This window comes from Zootoca vivipara, chromosome 5 (genome assembly GCF_963506605.1).
Source record: "Zootoca vivipara chromosome 5, rZooViv1.1, whole genome shotgun sequence".
In the NCBI taxonomy this organism is placed as follows: domain Eukaryota; kingdom Metazoa; phylum Chordata; class Lepidosauria; order Squamata; family Lacertidae; genus Zootoca; species Zootoca vivipara.
Window position 1 is genome coordinate 22272877 of NC_083280.1, and position 15787 is coordinate 22288663.

Consider the following 15787-nt stretch of genomic DNA (forward strand, 5'->3'; position numbering starts at 1 on the left):
TTGCTTTTCAATTTAGTAAAAGGCAGACTAGATTGCTATGCTTAAGTGAATGGGGTTTTGTCGTGTCTCATTCCACAGACGTCAGGAGAAGTCAAGCATCACTCCACCTGTCTGGCTCAAAATTTAATCCCTGTCATTTTTTAAACACACTGGGGCACCTTTATAATGGGCACTGTCAAGCTGCCACATTGAAAGACTCAATCCAGGTTTTATCAATAATTGTGTATCTGTTTCTTAGACATATGTCCACATCTCCTGAGCATTGAGAATTGCAAATGTTATTTTAAAAATGTATCTCAATCATTCTTAGTGGCAAAGAATCTTTCAGCGGAGGAAATGCAGGTTTACTCCCTCTGACCGCCACTGGGAACCAGAAGACATTTTCTATTTCTGAGTTTGCAGCTTTCCCAAGACAAATATGGTACCTTTCTGGACATCTGGGCAGTCTACATCAATCTTTGCCAACCTGGTAAACATATGTATTATTTAGACACATCTGGGTTGACACCAGCATCCTGCAGTTAGGATAGAACATGAGACTTTTAATCTCAGGGTTGTGAGTTTGAGCCTCACTTTGGGTGAAACTTTCCTACATTGCAGGGGGTTGGACAGCACGACCCCTTTGGTCCCTTTTCCATTTCTGTGATCCATTGAGCTATGATCCTTTTAACCCACTAAAACCCAGTGAAAGAGAAGGTCGGACCTCTTCCCGTGCTACTCAGCATTATGTCTGAACCAGGAATTGTGCTTTGTTTCACTCAAACAAACCGTGATCAGTCAAGGTATGTTATTGCTTTAGAATTATGGTTTGGAGTAAACAAACCATGATCCCTGGTTGGGAAGTAATGTGGGGAATTATAGTTTCTTTCTCCCCCACATGAATTGGGAGCAGCAAAGTGGCTGCAATAGGCTAGGAATGGGAGGCTCCACCAATTTCAGTTTCTCATTTTTCCAAACTTAAATTCAACTCTCTACATTTCTGCATCAGTTTCTTTTTTAAAAAAGTGCTCATAAAAAAATCATTTGTTTTTTAGGGCTTATTTCTCATATTCTGGGATCCTATGGGAGGAAGGGTGAGATATAAATTTTACAAATAATAATCTTGGTATGCATTTTTGCCTAATGCACACTCATTTAACAAGCCTTTCCCCCGAATCTATGCATTTAGTATGCCATTTTCACTAATACATACATTTTTGCACACATTATTTGCCTGGGAAACAGCATCACAGAAGTCAAAGAAGTGTGAATTTTGAAGGATGGCTGTGATTCGGTTCACACATGGTTTCAGGAAGCACAAATTGGGTAGATCAGCCTTTAAATGCAAACTGGAACAAATTCATCCCCTGTCCTTCCAATCAGCCCATGCATAGTAAACAACGGTTCACTCTGATGTCCAAACTTGGCCAGTGTACTTTATTATTACATTTCAATTGTATCTGATAAGATATGATTCATGGCACAATACATCCATGCTTTAAGTTTAGGACTGCACTGTTTTCCTTGTCTAGAAATTGCATGCTCACATATAGCAGGTCTTTACTTCTTTACTCATGTAGATGTCAGAACAAGTGTTTACTGTCAGGCATGCCAACTCGTAGGGGACAAGGCAGTTTTGGCCTCCCCAAAGTATTTTTTTGTGGGGGCTGAGCCCCCTCAATATTCAGGGGGCATTTGGCTCCGCCCCCTGGCTCCTCGCAGCATCACACATGTGACATCAGGGCATCGAATGGTGTTGCACACGGCCTCCCTCAATCGTCCTAAGAAGATGGCACCTCTGTTTAGTCCAGACCACTCCGTATTTACAGAAGCTGTCCCAGCTTCTGAGAATGTCCCACTTTCCCTTTGGACGTCCCTATTTTCATCAGAGAAGGTTGGAGGGTATGGAGTTATCAGATCCCGAGCCATCTGAAGGCAGTCCTGTATAGGGAAGGGTTTTTGTTTTTTAAAAATGTTTTATTATGTTTTATGTATGTTGGAAGCCACCCAGAGTGGCAGCCCAATCAGATGGGTGGGGTATAAATAGTAAAATTCTTTTTCTTATTATTATGGAATAAGATGTCCCTATTTTCATCAGATAAATGTTGGAGGCTATGCAAGCCATTTCTGCTTCACTTTCATAACTTTCATAAAATGGCTTGCATTATGTCCTTAAACTTTGCACGTTCCAGGTCTGGTTTTGCTGATCTGCACCCCCCCCCCCGAGCTTTTAACTAAATGAACATACTTAAATAAACTGCTGCTGGGAATGTTGACTCCATGTCCTTGCTCAGAACAACAAGGACTGGAAAGGAACCAATCTCAAAGGTCAACACGTCTTGTTGGGAATACATTCTTCGCGGTAGAAATTATTTCCACCAGATCAGGTGTGTGTGGTATATAATTAGCCGGAGCACAACAGATAGGGTTGGCATGGCACAAGCACCCTGGCCAAAGAGGTTCCTTTGGCCCCGTGAATTCTGAAATAAATATTTCCGTGTTATAAAGGGAACAGAACCATATATCTTTCTACAAGGCCCTGGATCCTATTCTCTAAAGGTCTGTTATCTCCAGTGTCAAATTTAACCTGCTTATCCTTGTCTCCTGGCATGTCACAATACACCAGGCATCACTCGGCATATGTTTAGCGTGAGAACACAGGACAACAGCCAGTGATATGTTTCACAGACTGCCTGAATTTATTCAGATTTGACCATCATTTAATTTGCCTGTGTGCCACCTCCTGTGGAGGTGAAAGCAATCATTTCATGGCCGCTCCCACCATTAGTCAAAGCAGGGGCTGGGAATCTCAGGCCTGGGGGTAGACTGTGGCCCTTCAGGCATCTCTATCTGGCCCTTACAGTCCTCCCTAAGGAACACCTTTTTTCCCAGACCACCCTGATCATCAGCCCTGCTCCACACCTTCTTTGACTGCTTCTGTCTGACTGAAATGTGTCCTTGGCCTGTAGTAGTGCCTCTTGCCTGCCTGAGTGAAGGCGTCTGTCTCTGTATATTTATCTATATCTATTAGGGTGATGAGCCGCAACCCCAGACTGGACCTAATGGTCAGGGGTCCCTTTACCTTTACCTTTATTAGGGTGATGACTCTTTTACAACCTCATTTCCCTGTATCATAATTTGATGAGCTTTCATTAAAGATTAGATAAAATATTACTTTCAAAGAGATTTGATAAAAAAACCCTCACGCACAAAATGATTTTTAAAAAAATTATTTATCAGTTTTTTGACCATTTTTGAAGTCACTGTAAGCAGATATAAAATTGAACCCAAGCTTTAGAGTCACATATATACAACATTATATAGGGTCATCAAACACACAACGAAGCTTTTTTCAGCTGCAGTAACAGTATAGACGCCGCTAGAGGACGATGTTTTGCTACCTCTCCTATAGGTTCTTTTCCCAGCATGCCCGGCAGGGTCTGCTGGCTGAGTTTTGAGGTCCCAAAAAGGGGCTTTTACCTTGCGCAGGTGTGACATTTGTATACCCTATGTTGCTAAGAACACTCCCCATTGTGGAATGTGGTGTTGTGTCCAAATTTGATACAAAATATATATAGAATTGTTAATACAATTTTATGAAATGGTAAAACGGCATACAAAAAAATTAAAAACGGTTTGTGCGTGACCTTTTTTAAATATTTCAATGGAATATACCTCATTTTAGTCATTAATTTGCAAAAGTTCATCCATTTGTGCTACAGGAAATAATTTTTGAGAAAAAAATATGAAAAAGTCATCACCCTAATATCTATATATTTCTGGGTGTTTTCCCCCAAGGGTGTCTCTGGCCCCACAAACTAGGGGAAGCCCAGCCAGATGGGTGGAGTATAAATAAATAAATAATTATTATTATTAGTTCCCAGAAAACTACCCACAAGGCAATGTGGTCCTTGGGTTTAAAGTGGATTGTCATCATGAGGAAGTTGGTTCAGGCAACAGATGCTTTGAGGTGGTGCTGATAACAAGAACCAGCAAGGTTTTGAAGGGCACAACTATGTGTGCTATCCAGGCTGGTCTCTTCCTCCTATGTTCCAGTGCTACCCTTGGGTGAGCTAAAGGATATTGTCCTATCACCCATGTTGAAATAAAATTCAACCAGGCCTCCTCCAACCAGGGCTTGGAATGCTGAAATAAAATTCAACCAGGCCTCCTCCAACCAGGGCTTGGAATGCTCTGCCCATCATTACCAGGTCTAGAGCTTTTTCAGTTTTGCTCCTCTGGGCTTGTGGACTTCCAATTCTTAGAATGAATTTAAGAGACTAGTAATCACCTGTGCAACAGACTTCTCTATACTTCTCTGCCTATTTCCCTGTACTGTACTTAATGCCTAATATCAACATTCCTTGCTTGCCAAGGAGATGGACATTTTATAATATGCCTGCTTACTTCTTGGGAAAAAACATGGAACGTTTTTAGCTCAAGGCGTTAAAAACTTTATGGATGTCTACTGAGGGAACCAGTTAAACAGATGTTAATGCCATTAACAGCATGAAAGTGTTTGGCAAAAGAGGATTTTGACCATTAAGGTCATAAGTTGTAACAGAATTAAAATTTTCTTGCAGAAAACAACAACAACAACAACAACAACAACAACAACAACAACAACAACAACAACAACAACAGGGGGGGCAGACCTTGGTCTTTCAAATTTCAATGGTGCCCTGTGTGGGGCCAAAATTTGGCTCCTCAAGTCTCGCACCTCAATTTACTATGTCATCATAGCTATGACATCTTGTGGCACCCCCAAGGCTAGGTGCCCAGTGCGGTAAAACCTGTCATACTGCCCTAAATCCAGCTCTGTTGAGGACAGGGGTGTACCCAGGATCAGAATTAGGGGGGGCAAGGGGCAGGGGCAAGGGACGGGAGGGGAGGGGCCACAGTGGGAATGTGGGCGGGGCTACGTGGCCTGCGCCTCCCAGCTCTTCCGAGGAGGCGGCCCCAGGCTCCCGCTCCCGGCGCGAAGCTCCAGAGGTGCGTGGGGAACGCGAGCCTCTGGCTGCCTCCTCCGTTTACGCTCCCCGCTCCCGCTTAGCGCTCCTCAGCTTACGCTCCTCGCGCGCCTCTGGAGCTTTGCGCCGGGAGCGGGAGCCTGGGGCTGCCACGCTGCACCCCTCAGCCTTTTGCTTTTGGGGGGGCAATTGCCCCCTCCTGCCCCCCTGCCTACGCCCATGGTTGAGGAAGGGTACAATTTGTGCATCTCTCCAGGAAATAATTTTTGGATACAATTTGTGCATCTCTCCACTGGGATAGATGTGTATAACTGATTTTGCTTGAGACTGAAAGCCTTAATCAGCTGTGAATCCTGTTCCTGCTTCTGTCTGATTGTCACCTCTGAAACACCCAAAATATTACTTATTTACTCTTTTACTTATTTACTACTCCTACTCATAAATTAATAAAATTATTACCCATTGCTCACCAGCAGGTCCTAGGGAGAGTGACAACAATTCAGAATTAAAACAGTTTTACAGCCACAAGAATTTTCATTTGTTGCTAGAAATAGATCATTTCACTGATGTCTTTATCATGACAGTTTTTTGAATTATTTGCAGTATAAATGTTGATATCAAACATATCCCGAGCAGTCATCAGAGGAGTCTTTTATAGAGATTTATGTACAGTACTTTCTTCCATTTCCCCCAAGTGTTTCAGTCCTCTTTGCACTTTGTGCCCAAAAGCTATAAAATAGAATTGCATATCAGATCCATTTTTCCAGATACCACACAATGTCTTGTCCAAGCTTAAGTGCTGTCAAAATACATATATATATATATATATATATGCACAGTATGAGAAATAGTATTTCATCTAACAAAATGTGCCAGCCCCTCTCACTAATCTTCATTTATATACAGAATCCTGCTTAGTTGTTCTAAGGCAGTCAAATCATGGATTAGATTGCTCATTAGGCCTTAAGTGTAAGAGGGAGTGGATTTTGTCCAGCATAATGAAGGTAAATCTGGGAAGCCTGAGAGGAAAGAAAATGCAATGAATGCAGTGAATTTTAAACTGAGACCAGGCAGAACTCTACATGCAGATTTATTCATTTGCTGCTTTATTCGTTTTTCTGTCTGAAGTGCCCCCCCAATATCTAGGTACATAGGAACCCCCCAATATCTAGGTACATAGGAACCAAGGCTAGTCAAGTTATTTTTGCATCTGAGGTGGAAAATCCTATAAGCACCTCATGTGTAAGGAAAACATAAGAAGAGCCTTGCTGGGTCAGGCTGGTGGTCCATCCATTCCTGCATCCTCTTCTCACAGTGGCCAACCAAGATGTCCATGGGAAGCATGCAAAGCAGGACCTCAATGCAGCAGCATTCTCCCCATTTATGATCCCCAGCAATTGGTATTCAGAGGTATACTGCCTCCGACAGTAGAGGTGGTAGAACAGGCTTCCTCAAACTCGTCCCTCCAGATGTTTTGAGACTACAATTCCCATCATCCCTGACCACTGGTCCTGCTAGCTAGGGATCATGGGAGATGTAGGCCAGAAATATATGGAGGGCCGATTTTGAGGAAGCCTGTGGTAGAACATACAATACAGTAACAATAAACTATATGACTAACAATCTGGTTGCTTTTCATGGTACCCAAACTCAGCTGCCTGAAATGGCCATCTCACTTTGCCTAAGGGTAGGGCTGGCCCACATAAGTGCTCAAACTGAAGAATGTTGAATTCTGCACCATAGTCTAAATCAGGCACCCCCAAAATGCGGCCCTCCAGATGTTTTGGCCTACAACTCCCATGATCCCTAGCTATCAGGACCAGTGGTCGGGGAAGATGGGAATTGTAGTCCAAAACATCTGGAGGGCCGAAGTTTGGGGATGCCTGGTCTAAATCCTATGCAATTTAATGTGTGGAAAATTACATTCATATCAGACTTGGTTATATCTAATGAATTCAAGCCAGCCTTTCCCAACCTGATACCATCCAGGTATTTTGGATTACAACTCCCATCATTCCTGACCATTCCCATGCTGGCTGGGGCATGATGGGAGTTGAAGTCCAAAATATCTCAAGGGCACCTGGTGTGGTCATTAGCATTACACCAGAACAGAGAATACCTCCTAAAATAGGAACAGAAGCTTACGGCATCCAGAGTTTTGTGATTCCTTGTTCTCATAATCCCCATTCTCCTTTTGGTCCAGCTAAAGTTTATTCTGTTTTGGCCTGGTGATGAAAGTGAAATGACACTGAAGATGAAAGAGTCAAATATAAGTCCTCCACTTTGGAGCAAAGTTTTAAGCACAGCTTCATTTAATGCCTAATCCCAGTGAGAAAAAGCATCAAGTTCGTGGTTGTATCCGTGCAGGGATGAATTGCATCATGACATGTTCCGTAGCTCAGGGATAGTCAATGTTGTGCACTCTAGATGCCGTTGAACTACAACTCCCATCATGCTTGACCATGCTGGTTGGGACTGAATTGTCATCCAAGAACATCTGAAAGGCACCATTTTGACTACCTCTGCCTTAGCTTTATTAGAGTCATTATAAAAAAGGTATCAGAACTTGCTTGACTGACCAGTGAAAACACCCCTGAGAACACTGCTCTACACTAATAATGGACAGAATGACCTGTAAAGTGTAAGGTCTCAAATTCCTTTCTTTTCCAACCATTGAATGCAGATAACTTACAGCTTACACTAGTGAGAGAAGCAGGTGCAATGCATTCCAGATTTTGCTCTATTTAAAGCTCCAGAAGCCTCAGAGATGTAACAGAGATGTAACAGCAGAGTCGAACATTAAATCAGTTCTGCTTAGACACACAAGAGAGGAATGGAAAGATCAGGTATGGTGAAAAGCCAAAATGTTTTAGAATTGTTGATCACATGTGTGCAAAAGTGATATATAAGAGTTTAGTCCTTCCTCTTTAAGTTTGTGGTTGGGGCTCTTTTATTTTTAGGGTACTGCAATCTCATTTATTAGCAACCTAGTCTTGTTTTCCATTGGATTATTTAAAAAGTGCTTTTTATTTCTTCTGCATTACTTTATTGTTTGGTAATTCTACAGGCATCCTTTCGTAGGAGTGAGAAGCTGAATGCTTTTCCTTTCTCAACAGAAAGCTAAAGTTACTAGCTCTCTGGATGAACCCAATGCATGTAATCTTAAATGGTACTGTGATTTAAACGTAGCTACCATGCTGTAAGAATTAAGTTTGAAAACGTACCCCATGTAAGCACAGTACATTATGTACCTTTCAGAAGAATTGAGCATCACAATTCTGCTTTACATTGCTTTTGGTTATCGATTAATAATAGAACTTGAAACTGTGAACAGATTTCTCTTTTAGTTTCAATAGCAAGTAAGACAGAAATTTGGCATTTAATATTTACCGACACTTTCTATACCGTTTTTGTACCACTCCCCGAGTGGAGATAAACTTAGATGGAAGTTGCAGACTAAAACATGATGCTCTGTTGTATCTTTGTCTTTATAGCATTCATTTGAGCCCCTTGCCCAGCAGCTGATGACATGCTGGGACTCTTCTGTCCCCCTGGCCTCTATCCAGCTGTGGCGGAGGTGAGGTTGGTGCAGTGCAAACACAGCAATGGAAACGCAGTGCTCCTGCTGCCACATTTGCAATATGCCAACCTTGCCACCACCAACCCTCCCCCTCTCCATCCAGGTTTGCTGCAGCAACCCCGTTGGATGGAAGTGAGTGACGCAGCCTCCCCACGCCATCCACTGCCGTCCTTGCTGCTACTAAATGTTCATCAAGAAGACAGGATCATTTTTGTTGCAACAAGCTGTCATTCATCCTCTCCCCATCTAGGCTTATTTTTGTGGTTGGCATCCATTTGTCTTGGGAGACAATGGAGGAGTATGCCTTTGGGAGTGAAGTCAAACCATCGGAGAACCACAGTGCTTGCTGTGGCTCTAGAGACTGATGCAGGAGAGAAATGTTCCATTGCGGCTGGGGCAAATGAAGGCGTCTGGTTGTGCCACTGCAGACGCATCATGGCATTTCTTCTCTCTGCGCTCCTCCCACTGGTCATTCCTGCTCTGGTCACTGCTGTGGATACGTGACCTGCTTGTTCAAATCGTACCTCCTTAAAAAATAATCATCATTTATTTGGTTTTTCAGATTAAAATTTTACAGTCACATCTCACATCAAGGAATCTCTTGGACTCCCCTCTTCCCCTTTGTGGGTCCTATTGTAAATCATTTCCTCCTGCATCTTTTATAATAATCCAAATCTTTTATCTCTACATTGTACCCAAAATTCACCATTAAACTACAAGTGATATTCCAATCGTAGTAGCAATTTTAACTGTTTACAATGGTCTTTAAGATAAGTTATAAATTTCCCCCATTCCTTATTAAAATTTTGGTTTTCCTGATTTCTGACTCTTCCGGTCATTTTAGCCATTTCGGCTGAAGTCCATTAAATTCATCCGCCATTCTTCTCTGGTAGGAACTTTATCTTCTTTCCATCTCTGGGCCAATAACATCTGTGCAGCTGTGGTTGCATACATAAATACTCTTTTCTGCTCTCTTGGTATTTCGGCACCTAGGACCCCTAAAAGGGAAGCTTCAGGTTTTGTTGCAATCATACCTCCTGTTACCTGGGAGTAAGCTCCACTAGTTTCAATGGGCTTACTTCCAAATGGGCATGTATAGGCGTGCACTGTAACCTGGTAGTCTTTATGACCATTTTAATTATTATTTTAAAAAAATGCACACTTCTTCAGAAAGCTCATACCATGACAAACTTAGTTGGTCTCTAAGGTGCTACTGGAAGGAATTTTTTTATTTTGTTTCGACTACGGCAGACCAACACGGCTACCTACCTGTAACTTTAATTATTATGTTTTCGTATTGAAGTTTTGTTACCTGACAGAGAGAATGCACAAATATCATCTCTGGGATGAAGAAACCAATGAACTCATTTTATTTATTATCCCAGAGGGAGTGGCTTTGGGGGATATTTATTCTGGCAACCTGCACTGATGTCTGCCCCATGTATTTGTGTGCCATTGGCAGGCCTTCATGCCTTTAATGATTCCCCTGAAACAGTATCTCTCCCAGGCAGCTGCTCATTGCCTCATGACATATGGTGGGTGTTTCATCGTCTCTGACTCTTCCCCTTTCATTGTCTTCTGTCAGCTAAATTGGATCTTGGTTAAAGAGCATGTTTTACGGCTTTGCTCTCTTAGAACGCTTCTGCAGTTTTCCACCACCCTGTTACGGAATATTAAGTTAATAACTCTTTTTATGTTATATATATGAGTGAGCGCAAATGAATGCTACAGTGATGAACTGGTGTATGTAAGGTTTGCATATTGCAAAAATGTCTGCAAAGTGCATTGCATTTCTGGGTGCTCTACGCAGCCTCAAGCAGCAGGATCCTTCCCAATGTTGCACAGGTAACCCAAGTTTAGCCCGTGTTGCAACAGTGTCAAAAATAGTACCATTACACTGTGTCATGCATTCTTGTGATGAAATTGTTCGCTTAATGCAGAACACAAGACTGCCAAGACTGCTGTACCAGTCCCAGAGCTTTCTTTTCTTTTCTTTCTTTCTTTCTTTCTTTCTTTCTTTCTTTCTTTCTTTCTTTCTTTCTTTCTTTCTTTCTTTCTTTCTTTCCTTCCTTCCTTCCTTCCTTCCTTCCTTCCTTCCTTCCTTCCTTCCTTCCTTCCTTCCTTCCTTCCTTCCTTCCTTCCTTCCTTCCTTCCTTCCTTCCTTCCTTCCTTCCTTCCTTCCTTTCTTTCTTTCTTTCTTTCTTTCTTTCTTTCTTTCTTTCTTTCTTTTTAAATAAATATCAAGCCCTCGTAGAATGAAAGTTATGCAACAACATGTTCAGGCAACATTCAGAGCAATTGCTTTCTGCAATATTAACCAGTTCCCTTCTTTTGTTGTATTTAACGGAGTTGTGATTGCCTCTGAAATTCCCTTCTCCAAATAATGGAGAAGGGATTTCCCAATTCATTTTGAAGCTCTTTTGGGGCTTTCCTTGCTATGTGTGACTCTAATTTTTCTCTAGATTCAAACAATGTGGTACTGCCAGGTGGAGATTAGTCTGATGCAAGACCTAATAACATGAACCTGGAGTTCTTTGCATGGTTTAGGGTTGACGGGGCCCTTGTACCTTTAACAACTTTGTAGCACACAGACATTCAAATGTGTAATATATATATATATATATATATATATATATATATATATATATATATCAGAGACGGAGGATTTCTAAAGGAGCTGAGACACCTGAGAGACCTGACAGTGCAGCAGTGCCATTCAGACTGGATATGTGAAAATTCCAGGCAAATAACAGGCAAATAACACAGTACCAGTAAGTCCCCAGTGACTTCATGCCAGAGGAAATCAATTTCAGCTGCAGTGCTGAAAAGTACTGTCTCTCAGCCTAACCTACATGGTTATTGCGAGGATAAAGCAGAAAGGAAGAAAAGTACATCACCTTGAACTCACAGGGGTGGATGGACTAGATGTGTAAAGAAATAATAAATACACAAGGAGACCTGTGGAATGAGACTTTTTAAATCAACAGCTATTGAATTGATGTTTTATTTTATTATTGCTTATACAGCTGGATGTAGCTGGGGCTGTTATAGGTGGGGAACAGGGGAGAACTACAGTATAATTGATTGTGTATTACTGTATTTGTTCCTACATTAAAAATGAATTAAAAAAATAAAATAAAATAAATAAATTGGCAGTCCTTTCAGTGGGCAAAAAGTGAGATCTCTTCACTGTACATAGTAATGACTATGGCTTATATCACCCACTTCTTTTAGCAACCAAACTAAGCTGCTGTTTTGCCCACTATTAGCAAGCAACATGTCCGGTACAAAAAACGGTGTCAAAAGGTGATTATTTAGTGCCTGAGCTCATTGTTTTTAATTGTTAGTTGTGGTTTTAAAAGTGTGGCTTTAATCAAGGTTCATATATTTACTTTGTAAAATTTATACCCTGCTGGATTGTAGAACAACAACAACCACCCATCAAAGCGGTTTACAGAAGTAAAATTACAGGTGAAAATGGTTAAAAACAACCACTTAGAAGATAAAGATCAGCAGCAAACCAAAAACAACATTCATCACCATTCCACATATCTATATATGCTGTTTATATGCTGTTTTAATTTGTTATATTGGTATATGTGTGTTTATATGTCCCACCCTGGGACCATACAGTGAAGGTGAGGTTGTAAGTATTTGTAACAATAAGTAGATCCTTTTGGTTTCAATAGGAGAAATGTAAGCAAGTGCTTCCTCCGTGTTAGGAAACTGGGTGGATTGTAAAGTGTTTGGGTTTGTGGGGACTTGGATCAGAGCCAGCGCCAGACTACTGATGCTCGCACAATGAAGCTGTGCAGCATTCTCCCCCTACCCCTCTTGTTCTTGCCATGGTTTCCTTGAAAAACTCCCCCCTGCCAGACCCCAAGGTAGTCGTTTTAGCAATGGGAAGGTGGTGTCGCCACTTCTGAATGTGAGCCAAGGTTAGCTCCCTTTTGCAAAGGCAGCGCCTTAACTTACCCCAAATGAAAGTCCACAGACTATAGGTCAATGGAATCAACAGCTTTCATGATCTATATGGCAGGGTAATTGGAATTTGGATGCCTTAACCATCACAGTGGATGGGATGGATGCTTGGCTCCCAAAGTGGTACTTCCTTTTTAAAAAAATAAAAATAAAAATCTCTTTATTTATATTCTTTAAAATATTACAAAATAAACAGAAAGAAAAGAAAAAACATACAGAATAATAAAGAATAATAACAGAAATGCATAGAACATAAAATTCTAATCAAATAACATTAACAAATAATGAATAAGAACAAAGAAAAACAAACCAAAAACATAATTTACAAAGCAAATAAGACAAAACATAACAAAAACAAAAGTTGACTCCCTAAAGTTTGTACACCGCTTCTCTTTATTTAACTTTCCCTTGTCTTGCTTTATCTAAATTCTTATTTTCATAGATTCTCTATATTTCCCTGCTTATCTTTCAATTTAAGCAATTTCACCAATTCAATATTCATATCTTCTTTGATCAAATAGTCCTCAACATATTTCCATTCAACTTTACACTTCTGTTTGGGGATATTCCTAATTGCAGCAGTCATTTTGGCGAGGTTCATGAACTCTTACCAGTTTTTCTTGCCATTCAAGGACCATTGGATTTTTTTCACCCTCCCAATTCGGGGCAATGAGAAGCCTAGCTGCTGTGCAGGCATGCAAGAGTATATTTTTCCTATCTTCTAGGAAATCATCTGGTACCATGGCTCAATAAGAATAATTCTGGCTTCTTTGCAAATGTTATTTTTAGCATCTTTTTTAATTCTGGCAGGCGGAAGTACCCAAAGTGGTACTTCTGCCTGCTAAGGCAGAGAACAGTGATTGGTGGCACAGCTGGGTTGAGCCACAGAGAGACTCTAATTCCTTTTGGACAGTTCCTGAACTGACTGACTGCTGGTGGCTGACCTGACTGGGCTGGCTGGCTGGGAGAGGTATCCTTTTCTAAACCTTTGATGGGTTCCCAGTCTCTGTAATCAAAATATTCCTCTTGAAGACCTTCATACGTTACGTCTCCAACCACCATGTGAATAAAACCTTCGTTTTCTTCCCCCAGAGCCAATCCCGTATTCCACTTACGTTGTACCTGCCCTCCTCTTGCTTGGATGGCTTGCAGGGTGCATATTAATGGTTTGGTTTGTCTTCTCTTAAAAGAGGGTAAGTAAGTCCTCCCCTAGGTGTAGCAGAGAAGTGTTTTCATGTCATCACTATAATTTATTAACTGCTGTTTCTGTTTTGCAGGAAAGAAACCTTTGCAAAAGAACTTTGGGAATTGGAGGAAGAAATGCCTATTTCTTACTTAAATATACTGTGCAAATTACTGTATGTTGCAATGGAGACGTGGCATATACTCTCTGCCTGCAAAGTGCTTAATGCAGAACTAATAACCAAAGCAATTTTGTAGCCTTTAAGAAACTTTTGTATTAAAACTGAATTGGATGTTTGGGGTTAGAATGCTATTTGTTCATGTCTTTAAAAAAGTTTTAAAAAAATATTCTTTATTTAAACAATGGCAATTTTACAGAAAGAAAATAAAAGAAATTATCTCAAGTCACATAATACAAATCATGTATATACAACATATATAAAAGAAGGGAAAAGAAATAATAATTATAATAATATGAAATAATAATAATAATAATAATAATAATATGAAAAGAAAAACACAAAAACATCAAAAGAAAAAGAAGAAAAGCAAAAAGAAACACCCTCCACGCTGTGGTGACTTCCAGCCATTTCTCTATTTCGGTTTCTATATCCAAAATTCTCTGTATACCTTTTTACCTATTTCCTTCCATTTTTGTTTGAATCACTTGGGCCATTCATTCACCTGTCTGCTAAGAGGTTAGCATTTTCCACATGTTCTGCCATATAATTGTTAAATTTGCTCCAACCTTTACCATTTTTTTGTTCTGATATGGAATGCTGCTTGTTCATCTCTTGCTACCGACTTCATTTTTCTCGTCCATGTAAACAAGCATTCCAATGTGTGTATTCAAAGGCAGTATAAAAATTCCTCCTTTGCCCTGGTTATGGTTGGAAAAATTGGGTTGTTTGCACTTAACCCTACCACCCTATCATAGATAATTTATTTTCAGTTATTATACACAACTGGGGTGCAACCCAGTCAGTAGAGCACGGGACTCTTAATCTCAGGGTTGGGAGTTTGAGCCCCACATGGGGTGAAAGATTCCTGCATTGCAGGAGTTTGGACTAGTTGATCCCTGTGTTCCCTTCTATGATTCTGATTCTGTATCTTAAGATTTGCTTCTGGCGCAGGTGGGGAATCTGTGGTCCTCCAGATGTTTCTCAGCTGCAATGCCCTGGCCATTGGCTTTCCTGGCTGAGGTTGATGGAAACTGGAGTCGAACAAAATCTGAAAGGCCACAAGTTTCTAAGGACACTTTAGGTAAAGGTAAAGGGGCCCCTGACCATCAGGTCCAGTCGTGTCCAACTCTGGGGTTGCGCGCTCATCTCGCATTATTGGCCGAGGGAGCTGGCGTATAGCTTCCAGGTCATGTGGCCAGCATGACAAAGCCGCTTCTGGCGAACCAGAGCAGCACATGGAAACACCGTTTACCTTCCCGCTATAGTGGTTCCTATTTATCTACTTGCATTTTGATGTGCTTTCGAACTGCTAGGTTGGCAGGAGCTGGGACCAAGCAACGGGAGCTCACCCCGTCACAGGGATTCGAACCGCCAACCTTCTGATCAGCAAGCCCTAGGCTCAGTGGCTTAGCCCACAGCGCCACCTGGGTCCTCAAGGACACTTTAGTTGTGTTCAAATGTTCAAATGGGATTCGAACCGCCGACCTTCTGATCAGCAAGCCCTAGGCTCAGTGGTTTAGCCCACAGCGCCACCTGGGTCCCCAAGGACACTTTAGTTGTGTTCAAATGTAGTTCTAGGAAACAGAGCTATTTAAAATGTGGAAGCCTGATCTTTAAAATATGACAGAGGATTCTGGGGGCATAGGTGTGCATGACTAGGTGGGAAGGGTAATATAATTTGGAATACATTTAACTAGATTTGGTTTTTGCGGATTAAAGGCTAACCAGAATAATGAATTTTAGGTAGATTGGTAAGAGAGCTACTTCTCAGTGCCCTTTGTTTCAATTGCACTTCTATCATATTCCTATGGTGTAGACTGGGAAATCCTTAAACACACCCACACTAATGCCATGGATAGGACAAGACTTCCAATCAATAATCATGATTCCACCTCACAGAAACCCCTTGCTCT

General features: G+C 41.2%; 1 protein-coding gene across 1 annotated transcript; it reads left to right on the forward strand.

The window, feature by feature from the left end:
* The first annotated feature begins 7709 nt into the window (after positions 1 to 7709).
* STRIT1 (small transmembrane regulator of ion transport 1) lies at positions 7710 to 13986 on the forward strand. Its single transcript, XM_035134032.2, has 3 exons — positions 7710 to 7795; positions 13603 to 13703; positions 13788 to 13986. The coding sequence occupies exons 1-2, from the start codon at positions 7783 to 7785 to the stop codon at positions 13695 to 13697; spliced, it is 108 nt and encodes a 35-aa protein (XP_034989923.1). The 5' UTR covers positions 7710 to 7782; the 3' UTR covers positions 13698 to 13703; positions 13788 to 13986.
* The last annotated feature ends 1801 nt before the right edge of the window (positions 13987 to 15787 follow it).